Genomic DNA, 19,139 nt, shown 5'->3' with positions numbered 1-19,139 from the left:
CTGAACATAAGTCTTTAAGATTAAACTCTGCAATGCAAAAGGTTAAACAACATCATATCAGCACAATGCATAAATTATGTTAGCTTGAAATTGTTGTGTTTTTGCATTCTAGTCGCCCGTAGAGCGCGCACTGCCCTGATGTTGACAGTTTGCCCCATTTTAACGCCTGCCCTGACCCAGGCGTTAATTTTTTACGCAAATCGGGCTGTGCGTCATTTTCCGACTCTGCCTCCCGGCCGTGCGGCATTTTTGCCCGGAAGCATAAATACGAAGCACGGCCGTTTAAGTCATTTTTTGGACGGGAACGCCTACCTTGCATATGATTAACGCAAGGCAGTTTCCCACATTCAGAAAATGACGCACACGGCGGGATTTTGACGTCCGCGGGCTCGGGCATCAAAGTTTAAATATGGTTCATGGTTTGCGTTGAATGTGCGTCCAAATTTTGGACGCACATTCGGCGCAGACGGAGTATAAATATGCCCTTCAATCTTTAAAAATTCATATCTCCGGTTCCCTTTATTGGATTTCTGTCCTTTTAGTGTCATTTTAAAGACAAAAATATAATCTATCGTCATAAATTGTTGTTGGATTTTTATTGTGTTTTACTTATTTACTGTTTTGTTGATATTTACACACCTGTCCCCTAGGTTAAGCCTAACTACTCGTGGCCAAGCTACCAAGGGTTGATCAAGGATTAATTCACTGAGACCTTAACTGGACATAGTGGGGGTTTGTGGGCTGTTGCTAAGTATAGGTACCTACCTGCCCTTACCAATAATCCCCTTTCCAACACTGATACACCGAGAAGCCCGGTGAGGTAATTCACACAAAAAATTATACTATATTAGTGTGATTTCATGTATGAATTAGCTCTTAAGGAGTAAAAATTCTGTAAAAAAACATATTTAAAAAAAACAAAACTGAAAAGGCTAGCTCTTACAATAAACGGCTGAGGTAGCTTTGGAAGGTGACAATTTTCAGATTCCCATAGCACCCAGTAGAGTCGGTTGCATTTATAAATCAAACAAAACTTAGGGGCCAATTTAGATGTTGGCAGAGAGGTAACTTTGTTGCTACAGCTACAATGTTCCCTCCCCACCAACACAGTGGTCCGCCCACCCAAATTCAATGTGGATGGACCATAGGTTTGCAACCGACAAACTTTTCCAAGGGCCCGACGGGGTAAGGGCCACCAGAGAATTGGCTATAAATCCATCCACCCAATTAGCCTGAGCAGATATATAGCCATTTAATTTCTGTCCTTTATCACCAAGCAAACCATTGCGGTAAAAGACAGTAAAAAACACAATACGCCAACTTGCCCTGGGAAACGGCTTCCATTAACTTTTTTGTTTTCAAAAATAAATTTCTGCTGTAGGATTTTCTTTTGGAAAATATAACAAAAGCAGTTTGGTACAAGGCTCGGCCATTTTGATGGCGCCATGCACACTGTAAGAGGCATTTCTGGCAAAGCTTTAGAACTGACCGCAATCTTGGTAATTACTTCAAAATTTGGCGGAAGGCCTCTCCATAAGGGCACTAGAGTAATTTTCTCCATCACACTGGCAGAGAAATGGGCCACCTGCCGATATATAAATTGCCTCCTTAATTCCCTGTGATAGAGTCTGAGAAATCTTAAATCAACATTACATTCTTCACAATTAGGACTGGAAGCAAGCATATTTATTTTGCATATAGGTGAAAAATGCATAGTGACATTGTTACTGAAAAAGTAATCCATAACTTGTCAAATACTTGTCATGCATACAACATAAAATATGTTTTTATTGAAATGATTGTAAAAGGTTTTTGATCACCCAAACTACTCTATCATGAACAATGCTCCATAAAATCCACACGCATTTAATAGCACTTAACATGATTTTCAGTGGTCCTCAGCTGGAACGCCCATGAATCATTTCCTACTTTCCCAAATGGCTCGCATTAGGCGAATCCAAATATACCAGTTACCAGAACAGTGTATCAGTGTAGATAAACAATGTTCTGAAGTTACAATAAGCGAATGAAAGACATGCTCTGAAAGATAAAGTTTGCAAGAAATTTTGTTCACCATTTCCTAATTTAAGGAGAGACATCTCACTGGGGTTTTTCCTAGGGAGAAAAACATTGGCTTAACACTAAAGTAAACACATAGAATTTGCATTCTGTTTTATACAGTTATGATTGCTTTCCCTGTGTTTTCTCCTCTTAGCATTCCCATGAAGGCTGCAGGCAGATTTTCAAAGCCATTAGTGATGTGCTCTCTGTACTTCAGTTTGCCCTGCAAATAAAAGAAAGGTTTGTTACTCTGAATAAATAAACTCTTGGCATATTTTTGCATAACATTGTGAACGTATGCAAATATCCTCAGACTTTAACACCCTTTGTTCCATCCAGGTATACCACTCAGTTGGATGTCCTTGCTGAGTGTGTTTATATGAGAGAGTGTATGAAAGTGTGAATTTGTGTGTATGTATAAGTGTGTGTGTGTGAGTGAAAGTGAAATTGGAGCTAAAAGGGAGTGTGATGTAATTTCCGCTATCCCTGGCATTTCGGTGAATTGACGGCCATGCGTCTATCCTGTTGTAGCCACTTGTCCCGTGAAGACCACAGACACAACAAGAAAATGGTAAATGAAAACAAACAAATCCGAGCAAAAACTAGTGTTGAAATGACCATGAGAAATGGTGGCTGACTGTAAGGCACTGGGCCTGTGATAACGTTTCTAGGCCACAAGCAGCAAGTGGAGAATTTACATTCTAAATGAAAGTTCTATAGTTCCTGGTGCGTGCTAAAGAGTTTCCTCTTAGAAGTGAGTGACGAGTGTGAATTAGGGGTGTATTCAACATCAATTTGGAATTTTGTGTTCTATCTTAGAGATATTCAGTTGGGCTTATGGGCAAAAAAAGGATTGTAACCTGGGCCTAAATTATCTAGCTCTAAAACCGTGATGGCTGTCCTGGTTAAAAATGCCACGTATGAGGGACAGACACAATTGGACGGTAATAATCAGTTTTCATATCTTACCAAAAAGATTCAGAAGAACCCATTTACAACTGTTGACTGTAATTTGCAGAAAGGCCCTGCTCCTGGATGACTCGTTATGTTTTATACTTGCAAGTAAACCATAATCTATTCTTAATGTGTGTTGTTTTCTGAAGTGTGTTCTTTGTCGACTACGTAGTCAATAACAGAAAGACAGAATTAGATCTATGGATCTCTATGTAATTGTGTGCATTCCTGATCTGTCTGTTATGGATGCATGGTTACTGGCAGAAAAATGACTGGCGGAAAAACTTCCACTAATTGTGTCAGATTAGCTTCGAAGTGACATCAAACCTTCATTATACAATTAGTGTTGAAATTACAGTTGGCCTGTTGCAAACGGCTTCTTCTGGAACCAGCTTTGGGAGGTAAGATTGTATGTGGCTAATTTTCTAAAATGTTTTGAAATGAAAATGTCACTTACCCAGTGTACATCTGTTCGTGGCATCAGTCGCAGTAGATTCGCATGTTCTGCAATAGCTCGCCATCTGGTGTTGGGCCGGAGTGTTACAAGTTGTTTTTCTTCGAAGAAGTCTTTCGAGTCACGGGACCGAGTGACTCCTCCTTTTGTCTCCATTGCGCATGGGCGTCGACTCCATCTTCGATTGTTTTTCCCCGCAGAGGGTGAGGTAGGAGTTGAATTGTAGTAATAGTGCCCATGCAATGGAGTGACTAAGTATGCACCTATTTAAGGTTGAGATGATACATATATAAATAATTGAAGGTAACTTCCAAACTGCTACAGGCTTCCGGGGAGGCGGGTGGGCACATGCGAATCTACTGCGACTGATGCCACGAACAGATGTACACTGGGTAAGTGACATTTTCAGTTCGATGGCATCTGTCGCTGTAGATACGCATGTTCTGCATAGACTAGTAAGCAGTTATTTCCCCAAAAGCGGTGGATCAGCCTGTAGGAGTGGAAGTAGTCTGAAATAATGTCCTTAATACGGCTTGACCTACTGTGGCTTGTTGTGCGGATAACACGTCTACACAGTAGTGCTTGGTGAATGTGTGAGGCGTAGACCATGTGGCTGCCTTACATATTTCTTGCATTGGGATGTTTCCTAGAAAGGCCATGGTAGCACCTTTCTTTCTGGTTGAGTGTGCCCTTGGTGTAATGGGCAGCTGTCGTTTAGCTTTAAGGTAGCAGATTTCGATGCATTTAACTATCCATCTGGCTATACCTTGTTTTGAAATTGGGTTTCCTGCATGAGGTTTTTGAAATGCAATAAAGAGTTGTTTAGTCTTTCTGATGTTTTTTGTTCTGTTAATGTAATACATCAATGCTCTTTTGACATCTAATGTATGTAGTGCCCTTTCAGCTACGGTATCTGGCTGTGGAAAGAACACTGGAAGTTCCACTGTTTGATTTAGATGGAACGGTGAAATAACCTTTGGCAAAAATTTAGGATTGGTCCTTAGGACGACTTTATTTTTGTGTAGTTGTATAAAAGGTTCCTGTATAGTAAACGCCTGAATCTCGCTTACTCTTCTCAGGGAAGTAATGGCGATGAGAAATGCCACCTTCCAGGTTAGGAACTGTATGTCGCAGGAGTGCATGGGTTCAAAAGGTGGACCCATAAGTCTAGTTAGGACAACATTTAGGTTCCATGAAGGAACAGGTAGTGTTCTTGGTGGTATAATTCTCCTAAGGCCCTCCATGAATGCTTTAATGACTGGTATTTTATATAGGGAAGTTGAATAGGTAGTCTGCAGGTATGCAGATATTGCTGCAAGGTGAATCTTAATGGAAGAGAAAGCTAGGTTAGATTTTTGTAAGTGAAGCAAGTAACCCACTACATGTTCTGGAGTTGTGTGTAATGGTTGTATTTGATTAATATGGCAGTAGCAAACAAACCTCTTCCATTTACTTGCATAGCAGTGCCTGGTGGATGGCCTTCTTGCTTGTTTTATGACTTCCATACATTCTTGGGTAAGTTGTAAGTGCCCGAATTCTAGGATTTCAGGAGCCAGATTGCTAGATTCAGCGATGCTGGATCTGGGTGTCTGATCTTTTGGTTGTGCTGTGTCAACAGATCTGGCCTGTTGGGCAATTTGATGCAGGGTACCACTGATAGGTCTAGTAGCGTTGTGTACCAGGGTTGCCTTGCCCAAGTAGTTGGTGCTATCAATATGAGTTTGAGTTTGCTTTGACTGAGTTTGTTTACCAGGTAAGGAAGGAGAGGGAGAGGAGGAAAAGCGTAAGCAAATATCCCTGACCAGTTCATCCATAGGGCATTGCCTTGGGATTGTTTGTGTGGGTATCTGGATGCGAAGTTTTGGCATTTTGCGTTCTCCCTTGTCGCAAACAAGTCTATCTGATGTGTTCCCCAGAGTTTGAAATAAGTGTTCAGAATTTGGGGGTGAATTTCCCATTCGTGGACCTGTTGGTGATCTCGAGAGAGATTGTCTGCGAGTTGATTTTGTATCCCTGGTATAAACTGTGCAATTAGGCGAATTTGGTTGTGAATTGCCCAATGCCAAATTTTTTGTGCTAGCAGGCTTAACTGCGTGGAGTGCGTCCCCCCCTGCTTGTTTAGATAATACATTGTTGTCATGTTGTCTGTTTTGACGAGAATGTATTTGTGAACTATTATTGGTTGGAAAGCCTTTAGTGCTTGAAAAACTGCTAGAAGTTCTAGGTGATTGATATGCAGTTTTGTTTGATGTACGTTCCATTGTCCTTGTATGCTGTGTTGATCGAGGTGTGCTCCCCACCCTGTCATGGAAGCATCTGTTGTTATTACGTATTGTGGCACTGGGTCTTGGAAAGGCCGCCCCTTGTTTAAATTTATGTTGTTCCACCACAGAAGCGAGAGGTAAGTTTGGCGGTCTATTAACACCAGATCTAAAAGGTGACCCTGTGCTTGAGACCACTGTGATGCTAGGCATTGTTGTAAGGGCCTCATGTGCAGTCTTGCGTTTGGGACAATGGCTATGCATGATGACATCATGCCTAGGAGTTGTAATACCATCTTTGCCTGTATCTTTTGTGTTGGATACATGCGTTGTATGATGGTGTTGAAATTTTGAATTCTTTGTGGACTTGGAGTGGCTACTCCTTTTGATGTGTCTATTATGGCTCCCAGGTATTGTTGTACCTTGCGTGGCAGAATTTTGGATTTTGTGAAATTGACGGTGAACCCTAGTTTGAAGAGGGTTTGTATGATCTGATTTGTGTGATTTGAGCACTGTTTGAACGAATGGGCCTTGATTAGCCAGTCGTCCAAATATGGGAACACATGTATTTGCTGCCTTCTTATGTGTGCAGCGACTACCGCTAGACATTTGGTAAAGACTCTTGGTGCGGTTGTTAATCCGAAAGGCAGTACCTTGAATTGGTAATGTATTCCTTTGAATACAAACCTTAGGTATTTCCTGTGCGATGGGTGTATTGGTATATGGAAATAAGCATCCTTGAGGTCTAAAGTTGCCATGTAGTCGTGTAGTTTTAGCAATGGCAATACTTCCTGTAGTGTGACCATGTGGAAGTGGTCTGATTTGATGAAAGTGTTCACTACTCTGAGGTCTAGGATTGGTCTCAGTGTTTTGTCCTTCTTTGGTATCAGAAAGTACAGTGAGTAAACTCCTGTGTTTATTTGTGTGTTTGGCACTAATTCGATTGCATTCTTTTGCAATAGTGCCTGCACTTCTATCTCCAGGAGATTGGAATGGTGTGTTGTTAAATTTTGTGCTTTTGGTGGTAGGTTTGGAGGGAATTGTAGAAATTCTATGCAATAACCATGTTGGATAATTGCTAGAACCCAAGTGTCTGTAGTGATTTCCTCCCATGCTTTGTAATAATGGCCTATTCTTCCCCCCACTGGTGTTGTGTGGAGGGGGTGAGTGACCTGTGAGTCACTGTTTAGTAGTAGGGGCTTTGGGGCTTTGAAATCTTCCTCTATTTCTAGGGAATTGCCCTCCTCTATATTGTCCCCGAAAACCTCCTCTATACTGTCCCTGGTAACTGGACGGTGTGGCTTGTGAGGTGCTGGCTTGTGTGCTTTGACCTCGAAACCCCCCTCGAAAGGGCGTTTGGGCACCGGAGCTCTTCGATCTTCGATGCGGTGTGGAATCAAAGTACGCCGATCCCGAACGCAACAATACCGACGAAAATCTTCTGAAATTAGCTAATTTTCCGTTCTGAAACTCGGAGCGACAGGAACACGTCCGAACCCGATGGCGGAAAAAAAACAATCGAAGATGGAGTCGACGCCCATGCGCAATGGAGACAAAAGGAGGAGTCACTCGGTCCCGTGACTCGAAAGACTTCTTCGAAAAAAAACAACTTGTAACACTCCGGCCCAACACCAGATGGCGAGCTATTGCAGAACATGCGTATCTACAGCGACAGATGCCATCGAACCTTAGGTTTCCTCCTAACGTCACTATTTCTGACATTAGTGGTACTTTCAAAAAGTCCCAGAAGTGCACATGAAAATCCACCAAACTATAGATCTTTCTCCATACTACTGAAAATAGTTCACAAGAGTAAGTATAGTAAGTGTAAACTATTTACTTTTAACCCCTTCGCTGCCAGGCCTTTTCCCCTCAGGTGCAAGCCTTTTTTTTTTGTTGCTATTTGGGGTAGTTCGTGCTTAGGTCCTCATAACGTTTTGTCCATATAAGCTACCCATGCTAGATTTGCGTCCTTTTTGCCCAACATCCTAGGGATTATAAAGGTACCCAGAGTTTGTGGGTTCCCCAGGAGGAGACCAAGAGATTAGCAAAAATACAGCAAAAAATTCATTTTTTTCAGAAAAATGAGAAAAAAAGACTGCAGAAGAAAGCATATGTTTTTTTCACTGAAAATGGCATCAACAAAGGGTTTGAGGTGCTAAAATCACCATCATCCCAGGGAGCAGGAACAGGTAGACTGGAATCAGAAAACCACATTTTTCAACACAGTTTTCACATTTTACTGGGACATATGCCATTTTTGCTATTTTTGTGCTTTCAGCCTCCTTCCAGTTAGTGACAGAAATGGGTGTGGAACCAATGCTGGGTCTCCGTCAGCTAAAATTTCTGAAAAGTAGACAAAATTCTGAATTTAGCGAAAGGTCATTTGTGTAGATCCTTCAAGGTCTTCCTACAGAAAGTAAGAGCTCAAATAAAAAAATATTGAAATTGAGGTGAAAAAACAGCCATTTCTGTCCATGTTTTCTTCTATAACTTTTTCCAGCCATGGCAGATTTTTGAAAGCAATATACCGTTACATCTGCTTGACTGTTCTGGTTGCGGGGATAAATAGGGCTTGTAAGTTCATCAAGAACCCTCGGTACCCAGAGCCAATAAATGAGCTGCACCTTGCAACTGGTTTTTATTGTATACTGGGTATACCGCAATTCATTTGGTGAAATATAAAGAGTGAAAAATAGGTACTAAGGACATCTTTGTATTTCCAAAATGGGCACAAGATAAGGTGTTGAGAAGCAGAGGTTATTTGCACATCTCTGAATTCAGGTGTCCCCATTCTAGCATGTGAATTACAGGGCATTTCTCAAATAAATGTCTTTTTTACACATGTAGAGAAAGACAAGGGGCAATAACACTTGTTCTTCTATTCTGTGTTTCCCCAAGTCTCCCGATAAAAATGGTACCTCACTTGTGTGGGTAGGCCTAGTGCCGACGACAGGAAACGCAACATGGACATATCACATTTTTACATTGAAATCTGACGTGTTTTCTGGAAAGTGCCTAGCTGTGGATTTTGGCCTGTAGCCAAGCTGGCACCTGGGAAACCTACCAAACCTGTGCAGGTTTTGAAAAGTAGACACCCAGGGGAATATAGAATGGGGTGACTTGTGGGGCTCTCATCAGGTTCTGTTACCCAGAATCCTTTGCAAACCTCAAAATTTGGCAAAAAAACCTTTTCCTCACATTTCGGTGATAGAATGTTCTGGAATCTGAGAGGAACCACAAACTTCCTTCCACACAGCATTTCTTTAAGTCTCCAGATTAACAAATGGTACCTCACTTGTGTGGGTAGGCCTAGTGCCTGCGGCAGGAAATGCCCCACAACACCACATGGACACCACATTTCCCCCAAAAAAACTGACATGTTTTTTGCTAAGTGCCTAGCTGTGGATGTTGTCCTCAAGCTCAGCCGGCACCTAGGAAAACCTAGCAAACCTATATTTTTTTTAAAACTAGACAGCTAGGGAAAATTCATAATGGGGTGACTTGTGGGGTTCTCACTGATGTAGGAAGAATAGGAATACATCACATACAAACAAACATAAGTTCCTAAATCCCATACACAAACATTTTAGGCTAGATAGTTGTAAACCAATGTAAGTAGTGAAAGGTTTAATACATGACATGTTAAAAAAGACAGACTGTGGGATCAATAGAAAAGGCAGGTCATATTTAGGACAAACAAACACTTTTTACTTAGGAAACATATACACATGCTGCATTGTTAAGTTAGCTGTGCTGAAACACATAAGAGGCCCAAGCCACATTAGAATGAGAGTTTTTCTTTAAAGCTGCACCAACTGTTGCTTTCAAAATGTTCACTTAGCATGAACAGGGTGGAACAGAAGGGTGTATCCTTCCTTAGCACAGGGGTCCTAAAAACCACTAGTCATTCATATTGTGTTAAGGGGAACTGTGTAAAGGGTCAGATAAGTATTTGCAAGGGAGGGCTACCATGAGCAGCACGCAACATATAATCTCTTGTTGTGCAGAAAGATAGATATGGTGAATGACGTCACTGTAACTTGCCCACCCATGAGGCCAACAAGTGCAAGTGCTTCTTTCCAGAGGCACCTCATTACCTTATCTGTACTGCTTGTAGTTGCTTACGTAAATGCTGAACTCTTGACCACAGTTTTTTGTGGTTTTTACAGTATAAATGCTACTGGTGTTTGAACCAGAACTTTGAACTTCAGTCATGGCCTCTATGTGAGACTGCCTGTTGTTCCCAGCTGAAAATCGATTAAACTTATATTATTGTGTCAAAATGATTTGTTTTATTTTATTAACAGATTTCCCTCTAACATCACCAGGTTCTATTACCCAGAATCCTTTGCATACCTCAACATTTGGCAAATAAAACACTTTTTGCTCACATTTCAGTGATAGAAAGTTCTGGAATCTGAGAGGAGACACAAATTCCAACCAGCATTGCCCCAAGTCTCCTGATAAAAATGGTACCTCACTTGTGTGGGTAGGCTTAGTGTCCATGACAGGAAATGCCCCAAAACACAACATGGACACAACATATTTTCCAAAAGAAAACAGACCTTTTTTTTGCAAAGTGCCTCTAGCTCATCCAGCACCTAGGAAAACCTAGCAAACCTGGACATTTCTGAAAAATAGACACATAAGGTAACTCAGGATGGGGTAACTTGTGGCACTCTCACCAGGTTCTGTTACCCAGAATGATTAGCAAACCTCAAAATTTGGCAAACCCCCCCCACTTTTTCCACACATTTCGGTGCTGCAAAGTTCTGGAATGTGAGGAGAGCCACAGACTTCCTTCTACCCAGCATTCCCCTACATCTCCTGATAAACATGGTACCTCACTTGTGTGGGTAGGCCTAGTGCCTGCAACAGACAACAGCAAATGCCCCAAAACATTATGTGGACACATCAAAAAAATGTAGCTAACAAATCAAATTTTTCCCACATTTCTGTGTGGGATCACCACACTGGCTCAAATTTCCTACTACCCAATGTTCCCCTCGGTCTCCTGATAAAAATTATACCTCAGTTGTGTAGGTAGGCCAAGTCCTTGTGACAGGTAAGAGCCAAAAACTTGTCGAAACTGAGGGGGAACCAAATAAGGTCCAAAAGAGCAGTCAGAAAAAAAAAACAATTTTAGGCTGACAAGTGGGGCAGAATCTTTTTCAGTATAGATGCGACAATGCTGGGTGGTAGGAATTTTGTAGATTCCTGCAGATTCCGGAAGGGTACATCACAAAATGAGGGAAAAATGTGTGACTTCAAGCAAAGTTGGAAGTTTGCAGGGGATTGTGTGTAAGAAAATGGTGCACATGCATGTGAATCACACCACCCTGGACTCACCCAGATGTTTAGTTTTCAGATGTGTCTAGGTCTCGCAGATTTTTCAACATGGCAGCTTCCCAAAGTCCAAAAAGTGCAGCCCTCACCATTCCAAGTGGGACGATTTTGAGAGTTAGACAAGCTCTCATGGCCCAAATGTAAAACTAAAACCCCAAATAATCAAATGTCCTCTTGCTTGTCATTGGGATAAGATCTTTTAGTGTGCAGGGGAGAGCTGAAAGACTGTTAGCCCCTTCAGCTGGGGTGGGGGCATAACCATGCCCATACTGGTTGGTAGCCACCAGCCCATTTTTTTTTATTCAGTGGCATCTATTAGGATGGATCAGGGGTAATTGCATCACCTGTCTACCGGCGGGCAGAACAACTTTGTCCCCATTTATTTGGGGTGGGCGGTATGGCCATACCCTCACACTCTGTTTTTGAAAAAAAAACATTTTCCTGGTGTCTGGTGGGCTTTCTGCCCCCCCTGGGATCAGATGTGCTTTACAAAAGTAGTCTGATCTGCCCCCATGGGAGGCAGAAACAACCAACAGTAATGTGCCCGCATTGGAAGCGAACCTTGCCCAAGGGGCTGCCCCCCAAACAAAACACACACACACCAATCCCTGGTGCCTAAGTGGTTTCTGCCCCCCCCCCGGGTTTAGATTAGCCTAGTAGAAATAGGCCGATCAGCCCCCCAGGGGGACAAAAATGGCTAAAATAAATTGCCCCCCCCGGGGAGTGACCCTAATGTAAAATTGGCGCAAAAAACAAAATCCCTGATGTCTAGTGGTTTCTGTCCGTCTTGGGGGCACATTGGCCTAAGAAAAATAGGCTGATCTGCCCCCAAGGTGGGCAGAAATGGCCTAAAATAAAATTGCCCCCCCCCCCAGGGGAGCAACCCTTGCCTAAGGGGTCTCTCCCCAACTGTAAAAAAGAAATCGCCCCAAAAATCCCTGGTGCCTAGTGGTTTTTGCCCCCATTTGGGGGCTGATCGGCCTAATAAAAATAGGCCAATCTGCCCCCCCCGGGGGGGGGGGGGGCAGAAATGGCCTAAAAACAATTTGCCCCTCTGGGGAGTGACCCTAGCCTATGGGGCTGCTCCCCTACTATAAAAAAAAAAGTAAATAATCCCTGGCGTCAAGAGGTTTCTGCCCCTCCATCTGGCAGATGGACCTAATTAAAATAGGCCGATCTGCCGCCAAGGGGGACAGAAAGGCCCTTAAAAAAATACCACCAGGGAAGTGCCCCTTGTCCAAGGGGTCGCTCTCCTTCATTATTTATATATATAAAAAAAAATCCTAGTTTCTAGTGGGCAGTTCTGCAGCCCGATCGCTTTACGATCGGGCTGCAGAAATGCTCAGAAAGACATCAGAGGAAAGAAAAAGACTTTCTTTTACTTTGATGCCTCTTTGATCTCCCCTACCCCCGATCAGAGGAGAAATGATTGTGCTATGGTGGCGACCTCTACTGAGGTTAGTGTGTGATTGTGCACTGACGTCATCAGATGTCACTGGGTGGGGGTGGCTCGGGGGGCGTTGGGTGGAAGGGGTAGTGATTCTCTTTCCATCGCTGCCCAGGGGCGGGGGGTGGGTGGCCAGTGGGTCGTGTGCAGGATGAGCTGGTCTCGTCCTTGGCATATGGCAACCGTGGCTGAGGGCAAGACCAGCTCGTCCCAGGCACCCAAGTGGTTAAGCCTGCACCATGAAAATATTTATCTAAGTGCAGAAACTTCTGAGTGTTTAATTAAATGAAGTGTGGGTGCAGGAGGCTGGCCTGGGTTGTAGTGGGTACCTAAGGTTCTTACACCTTATACCAGGTCCAGTTATCCCTTATTAGTGAAATGTAGGCAGTGTCTAGAAGCCAAGCTCTCTGGAGGTAGCTGTAGCTGAGTAGCCAAGGCTTATCTAGGAGACACGCAAAGCTCATGCAATACCACTGTAGTCACACAGTACTCACACACATGAAAGAAAATACTCAGGGCCATATTTATACTTTTTGACGCACAACTGCGCCAACGCAGTTGTGCGTCAAAAATGTTAACGCCGGCTAACGCCATTCCAAAGCGCCATGCGGGCGCCTTATTTATGGAATGACGTTAGCCGGCGGAGCTGACTGGTGTGCGTAAAAAAAAATGACTTACACCAGGCAGCGTCGGCGTAGGGGAAAATGGAGCTTGGGCGTCACAAAATGGGGCAAGTCAGGCTGAGGCAAAATTTTTGCCTCAACCTGATTTGCGCCATTTTGTTTGACTCCCAACCCCCATTGAAATGACTCCTGTCTTAGCACAGACAGGAGTCATGCCCCCTTGCCCAATGGCCATGCCCAGGGGACTTATGTCCCCTGGGCATGGTCATTGGGCATAGTGGCATGTGGGGGGGCACAAATCAGGCCCCCCTATGCCACAAAAAAAAAAAAAAATATTACTTACCTGAACTTACCTTAAGTTCCCTGGGATGGGTCCCTCCATCCTTGGGCGTCCTCCTGGGGTGGAGAAGGGTGGCAGGGGGTGTCCCTGGGGGCATGGGAGGGCACCTCTGGGCTCCTTCCGAGCCCACAGGTCCCTTAACGCCTGCCCTGACCAGGCGTTAAAAAATGACGCAAAAGCGGCTGGACGTCATTTTTTTTGACCCGCCCACTCCCGTGCGTCATTTTTGCACGGGAGTGTAAATACGGCGCACATGCCTCGGAGTCATTTTTTAGACGGGAACGCCTACCTTGCATATCATTAACGCAAGGTAGGTGTCCACGCTAAAAAATGACGCAAACTCCAAGATCTTTGGCGCTAGACGGGTCTAACGCCAAAGTATAAATATGGAGTTAGTTTTGCGTCGGATTTGCATAAAAAAAAAGACGCAATTCCGGCGCAAAAAGAGTATAAATATGCCCCTCAGTGTTACAAAAATAAAGGTACTTTATTTTGGTGACACAAATGCAAAACATACCATAGATGCTATACTCCCTTAGAAGGTAAATACTACACAAATTATATACACTAGTATACAAAAACAGGTGTAAAAACTGTTAGAAAACAGTGCAATTTGTGAAAATCACAATAGTTAGAAATGGACCTGGGGGAACACAAACCATATACTAAGAAGTTGGAATTCGAAAGTCGGTTTCCCACCTAGGCAAGTGTAGTGTGTAGAGGGGTCTGGGAGTACTAGAAAACACCGAAGGTAAGTACCAGAACCCACGCCGGAACCCAGGAAAGAAGGAGTAAAACACAGTAACTTTCAAAGAAAACACACAAAAACTAAAAAGATTATGCAAGAATCAGAAGAGACTGCAAGACACCAACAGTGGATTCCTGGACCTGGAGACCTGTGGAAGAAGAGGACCCAGTCCAAGAAGCACAGAGGAGTCCAGGGAGAACAGGAGCCCCTGCTAACATGGATGAAGGTGCAAAAGGAGAACCACCGGTGAAGAAGAACAGTCAGTATTGCACCCAAGAAAACAGAGTCAGGTTCCTAGTTGGTGCGAGGGAAGTCCCACGCCGGATGGAGGATTGCAGTCTGGTTTTGTCGCTGGAGTCCGCCAACAAGCCTTGGCACACGCAAAGCTCGCACAGGAAGGACCAGGTGGACTCTACCCAGGAAGGGAAGTCAGAGGAGGCTCTCAGATACTCACAGAGCCCACAGAAGAGCAGGCAGCATGCACAGAAGTCCCACAGCACGGGGACAAAGGAGGTGCAAAAGAAGGCCCATGCAGCACTACAACAAAGGCTCCCACGCTGTCGGAGAACCATTCCAGAAGATGTGCGTCGCAAGATAGAGTGCTGGGGGCTGGAGCTGCGCGGTGCACAAAGAACTTCATGGAAGGATGCCAACAGGCCTTGGCAACTGTAAAACATATGGTGCACAGGGGTATTGTCTTGCCTGGGGAGGCAAGCTCTTACCTCCACCAAAATTGGACAGTAGGACCTCAGGACCGTCGGGACCACTTCAGTCCACCACCGGTGATGCAGGATCCACACAGCTTGTCAGGAGAGGGGATCCACGCAGCCGGTCGTCGATGCAGTAGGTGTCTGCTAAAGCAGGGGAGTGATTCATTCACCCCAAGGGAGATTTACTCGCTGTTCTGTTGCAGGCTGAAGACAGGCTGTCACCTGAGGATGCACAACCAGGAAACAGTTGCAGTTGCTGGCAGGAGCTGAAGATACAATGTTGCAGAAGTCGTCTTTGCTTCTTTGTTACAGTTTGTAGAGTTCCTGGAGGGTGCAGATACAGTTTCTTCGGTGAGAAAGTGAAGTAGAGGATGCTGAGGATTCCTGCTTGGATTGCAATCCGAATCTCAAGAACCACCCAAAAGAGAGACCGTAAATAGCCCTGAAAGGGGGATTGGTCACCTAACCAGGTAATCACCTATCAGGGGAGTGCTCTGTTGTCACCTGCTGGCACTGGCCACTCAGATGCTCCTAGAGTTCCCTGACAACCTTGAATCCAAGATGGTAAATCCCAGGGACCCTCTGGAGGAGCTCTGAGCACCACCCCTGGGGTGGTGATGGACAGCGGAGTGGTCAATCCCCTTTCCTAGGTCCAGTTTCGCACCAGAGCAGGGACTGGGGGTCCCTGAACCGGTGTAGACTGGATTATGCAAGGAGGGCACCAAATGAGCCCTTCAAAGCATTTCCAGTGGCTTGGGGAGGCTACCCCTCCCAAGCCTATAACACCTATTTCCAAAGGGAGAGGGTGTAACATCCCTTTCTGAAAGGAAATGCTTTGTTCTGCCTTCCTGGGCTTGAGATGTTCGAGCAGCAGGAGGCAGAAACCTGTCTGAGAGGTGGCAGCAGCTGGGGCTGCCTAGAAAAGCTCAGAAGGCTGTAATGGCAGAAGTGGGAGTCCTCTAAGGAGCCCCCAAAGTGCATGGAATCATACAACCAGTGCTTGCAAAAGCATGGGGGTATGATTCCTACATGTTTGCCACCAAACATGTCTATGTTCGGAGTTACCATTATGTAGTTGGACATAGGTAGTGACCCATGTCCAGTACACAAGTAAAATGGCATCCCTGCTCTCACGAAGTCTGAGAAAATGGTCCTGGAGGTCATGGCATTGGACAGCCTTCTGGTTATGCCATTGCTTCTGCAATTCTTGGCTTGCCTGAAGGTTTTTAGTGGCCTTTTTCATGTACTCAGCCATTCTAGATCTTAGGCCAAACACATAATCCACCACATCTTGTTTAGGGGGCTTCAGGGGTTGCTCCCAACCCTCCTTGACAAGTGCTAGTGGATCCTAACAGGGCATCCAAAGAGGAATCAAAGGAGCTGTAGACCACTACTTTTTGTGGTACCTCTGTGTAGGCAAAAAGGAGGCAAGGTAATAGGACATCTTATCTCCTCCTGAGTTTTTCAAAGAGTCCCATAATCATGCCTTTGAGTGTTTTATTAAAATGCTCAACCAACCCATTTGTCTGCGGATGGTAGACTGTGGAAAATATATAGGTTACACCACACTCTTTCCACATTGCTTTGAGGTATGCAGACATGAAATTGCTACCTCTGTCTGACACCACCTCTTTTGGGAAACCCACCCTGGAAAATATTCCCAGAAGGGCTTTGGCCACTGCAGGTGCTGTAGTGGTCCTAAGAGATATAACTTCTGGATACCTGGTGGCATGGACAACCACCACCAGAATGAATCTGTTTCCAGAAGCTGTGGGAGGGTCAAGGGGGCCAACAATATCAACCTCTAACCTCTCAAAGGGTACCCCAACCACTGGCAGTGGGATTAAGGGGGGGCTTTGGAGTGCCACTTGTCTTGCCACTGGCTTGACAAGTGGCACAGGAGCGACAAAGCTCCTTGGTATCTTCAGACATGTGAGGCCAATGAAAGTGAGGGACCAGTCTGTCTCAAGTCTTACTTTGCCCCAGATATCCAGCCAGGGGAATATCATGTGCCAATGTTAACAAATAAATCTCTGTATTGTAAGGGAATGACCAGTCTCCTGGTGGCACCAGGGTTTGGGTCTCTTGCCTCAGAATATAAGAGAGTGTTCACCCAGTACACCCTATGGGTGCCACTGATATACCCTGCCTCTTCTTTGACAGCTTGCTGTCTTAAATCCTCAAGTGTGGGGCAGGTTTGCTGTGCCACACTTAACTACTCCCTGGCAGGCCCCCAGCACCTAAGAGTTCCGCTGTGTCAGCCTGAAGCTCCTCATGTGTAGGTTCTGTTCAGGGAGTTGACTCTTCCTCCTCAAAGGGAGAATCATCAGTGGAGGGAGGGATAGTGGATAGCTTTTTACCCTTTCTACCCCTGCTTTTGGGAAGCTCTTGGTCTATAGTTTCAGGATCCAAGTTTCCCTGTCCTCTTTGCTTCTTGGCCTGAGCCCTTGTCAAAGCAAAGATAAGCCCAGGAATGCCCAGCATGGCTACATGGGCCTCCAAGTCCACTTCAGCCCAAGCTGAAATCTCCAGGTTGTTCCCTAGTAGACGCTCTACAGGTAGGTCAGTGGATACTACAACTTTTTTAGGACCAATAACCCCCCCAGTTGAGATCAACAGCAGCCATGGGGTGACTTACAGTGTTGTTATGGGCGTCAGTCACTTGGTACTGATGACCAAGTAGGTGTTGCTCAGGGGCCACCAGTTTTTCAGTCACAACTGGGACACTGGCACCTGTGTCCCTGTAGGCCTCAACCTGAACACCATTTATTAATGTTTGTTGCTTATACTTATCCATATTAAGGGGACAAGCGACAAGGGTGGTAAGGTCAATGCCACCATCAGAGACTAAAACAGCCTTAGTGGTTTCCCTAACTTAACCAACCCCCAATACACTTCCCAGAGTGAGGCCTGCTATACCCTTGAATTGACTGTTGGTAGTGTTATTTTTCCCACCACTACTGCTATTGCTAGGGGCACTAATTAAAGCATTGGGGGTTGTGGTGGTGGGGAGCATCTATCAGGGGAGGGCTCTGACATCACCTGCTGGCACTGGCCACTCAGATGCTCCTAGAGTTCCCTGCCAACCTTGAATCCAAGATGCCAAAACTCAGGGACCTCCGGAGGAGCGTTGAGCACCACCCCTGGGGTGGTGATGGACAGGGGAGTGGTCACTCCACTTTCCTTGGTCCAGTTTCGTGCCAGAGCAGGGACTGGAGGTCCCTGAACCGGTGTAGACTGGATTATGCAAGGAGGGCACCAAATGTGCCCTCTTAAGCATTTCCAGTGTCTTACGGAGGCTACCCCTTCCAAGCATGTAACACCTATTTCCAAAGATAAAGGGTGTAACACCCCTCTCCTAAAGGAAATGCTTTGTTTTGCCTTCCTGGGCTCGAGCTGCTCGAGCAGCAGGAGGGCAGAAACCAGTCCGAGAGATGGAAGCAGCAGGGCCTACCTGGAACTCCTCAGAAGTCTGTAATGGCAGTACTGGGGGTCCTCTAAGGAGCCCCCAGAGTGCATGGAATCATAAAACCAATGCTTGAAAAAGCATTGGGGTATGATTGCTACATGTTTGATGCCAAACATGCCTATGTTTGGAGTTACCATTATGTAGCTGGACATAGGTAGTGACCTATGTTCAGTACACGAGTAAAATGGCGTCCCCGCACACGCGAAGTCTGGGAAAATAGTCCTGGAGGGGTGCCCTCACACACAGGTACTCTGCACCCTGCCCTCAGGGCTGGAGGGCCTGCTACAGGGTTGACTTATAAGTGACCTAGTGCGGTGTAAATGGCAGTGAAGGGTGCATGCACCTTTTCACTCAGGCTGCAATGGCAGTCCTGCAGAAGCCTTTGCATGGGCTCCCTCTAGGTGGCAAAAGATATGCTGCAGCCCAGAGGGATCCCCGGGAACCCCATTGGCCTGGGTACCTGAGTACCATATACTAGGGACTTATAAGCGGGCACCAGTATGCCAATTGTGGGTGAAATATTGGGTTACCAGAATACAACAACCAAATTTAGAGGAGAGAGAGCATAATCACTAGGGTCCTGGTTAGCAGGATCCCAGTGAACACAGTCAAGCACACTGACATCAGGCAGAAAATGGGGGTACTACAGGCGCGTGGCGCGGGGTAGGTGTTCCAGCTGGACTTAGGAGCAAACAATAATACCTCCTTGGTTGAGGCTAGCGC

General features: G+C 45.2%; 1 protein-coding gene across 1 annotated transcript in view; it reads right to left on the bottom strand.

Annotated features, from left to right (window-relative positions):
- Window positions 1–1,671: 1,671 nt before the first annotated feature.
- Window positions 1,672–19,139, bottom strand: part of PTGR1 (prostaglandin reductase 1) — a 284,796-nt gene continuing 267,328 nt past the window's right edge. The window contains exon 10 of the mRNA XM_069240499.1: window positions 1,672–2,284. Coding sequence (XP_069096600.1) covers window positions 2,174–2,284 — 111 coding nt within the window. The 3' untranslated portion in view covers window positions 1,672–2,173. The remainder of the gene's footprint in view (window positions 2,285–19,139) is intronic.

The sequence above is a fragment of the Pleurodeles waltl genome, chromosome 1_2, assembly GCF_031143425.1.
Source record: "Pleurodeles waltl isolate 20211129_DDA chromosome 1_2, aPleWal1.hap1.20221129, whole genome shotgun sequence".
NCBI classification, from domain to species: Eukaryota; Metazoa; Chordata; class Amphibia; order Caudata; family Salamandridae; genus Pleurodeles; species Pleurodeles waltl.
Note: the sequence above shows the minus strand (reverse complement) of the source record. Positions and strands in the feature narration are given on the sequence as shown.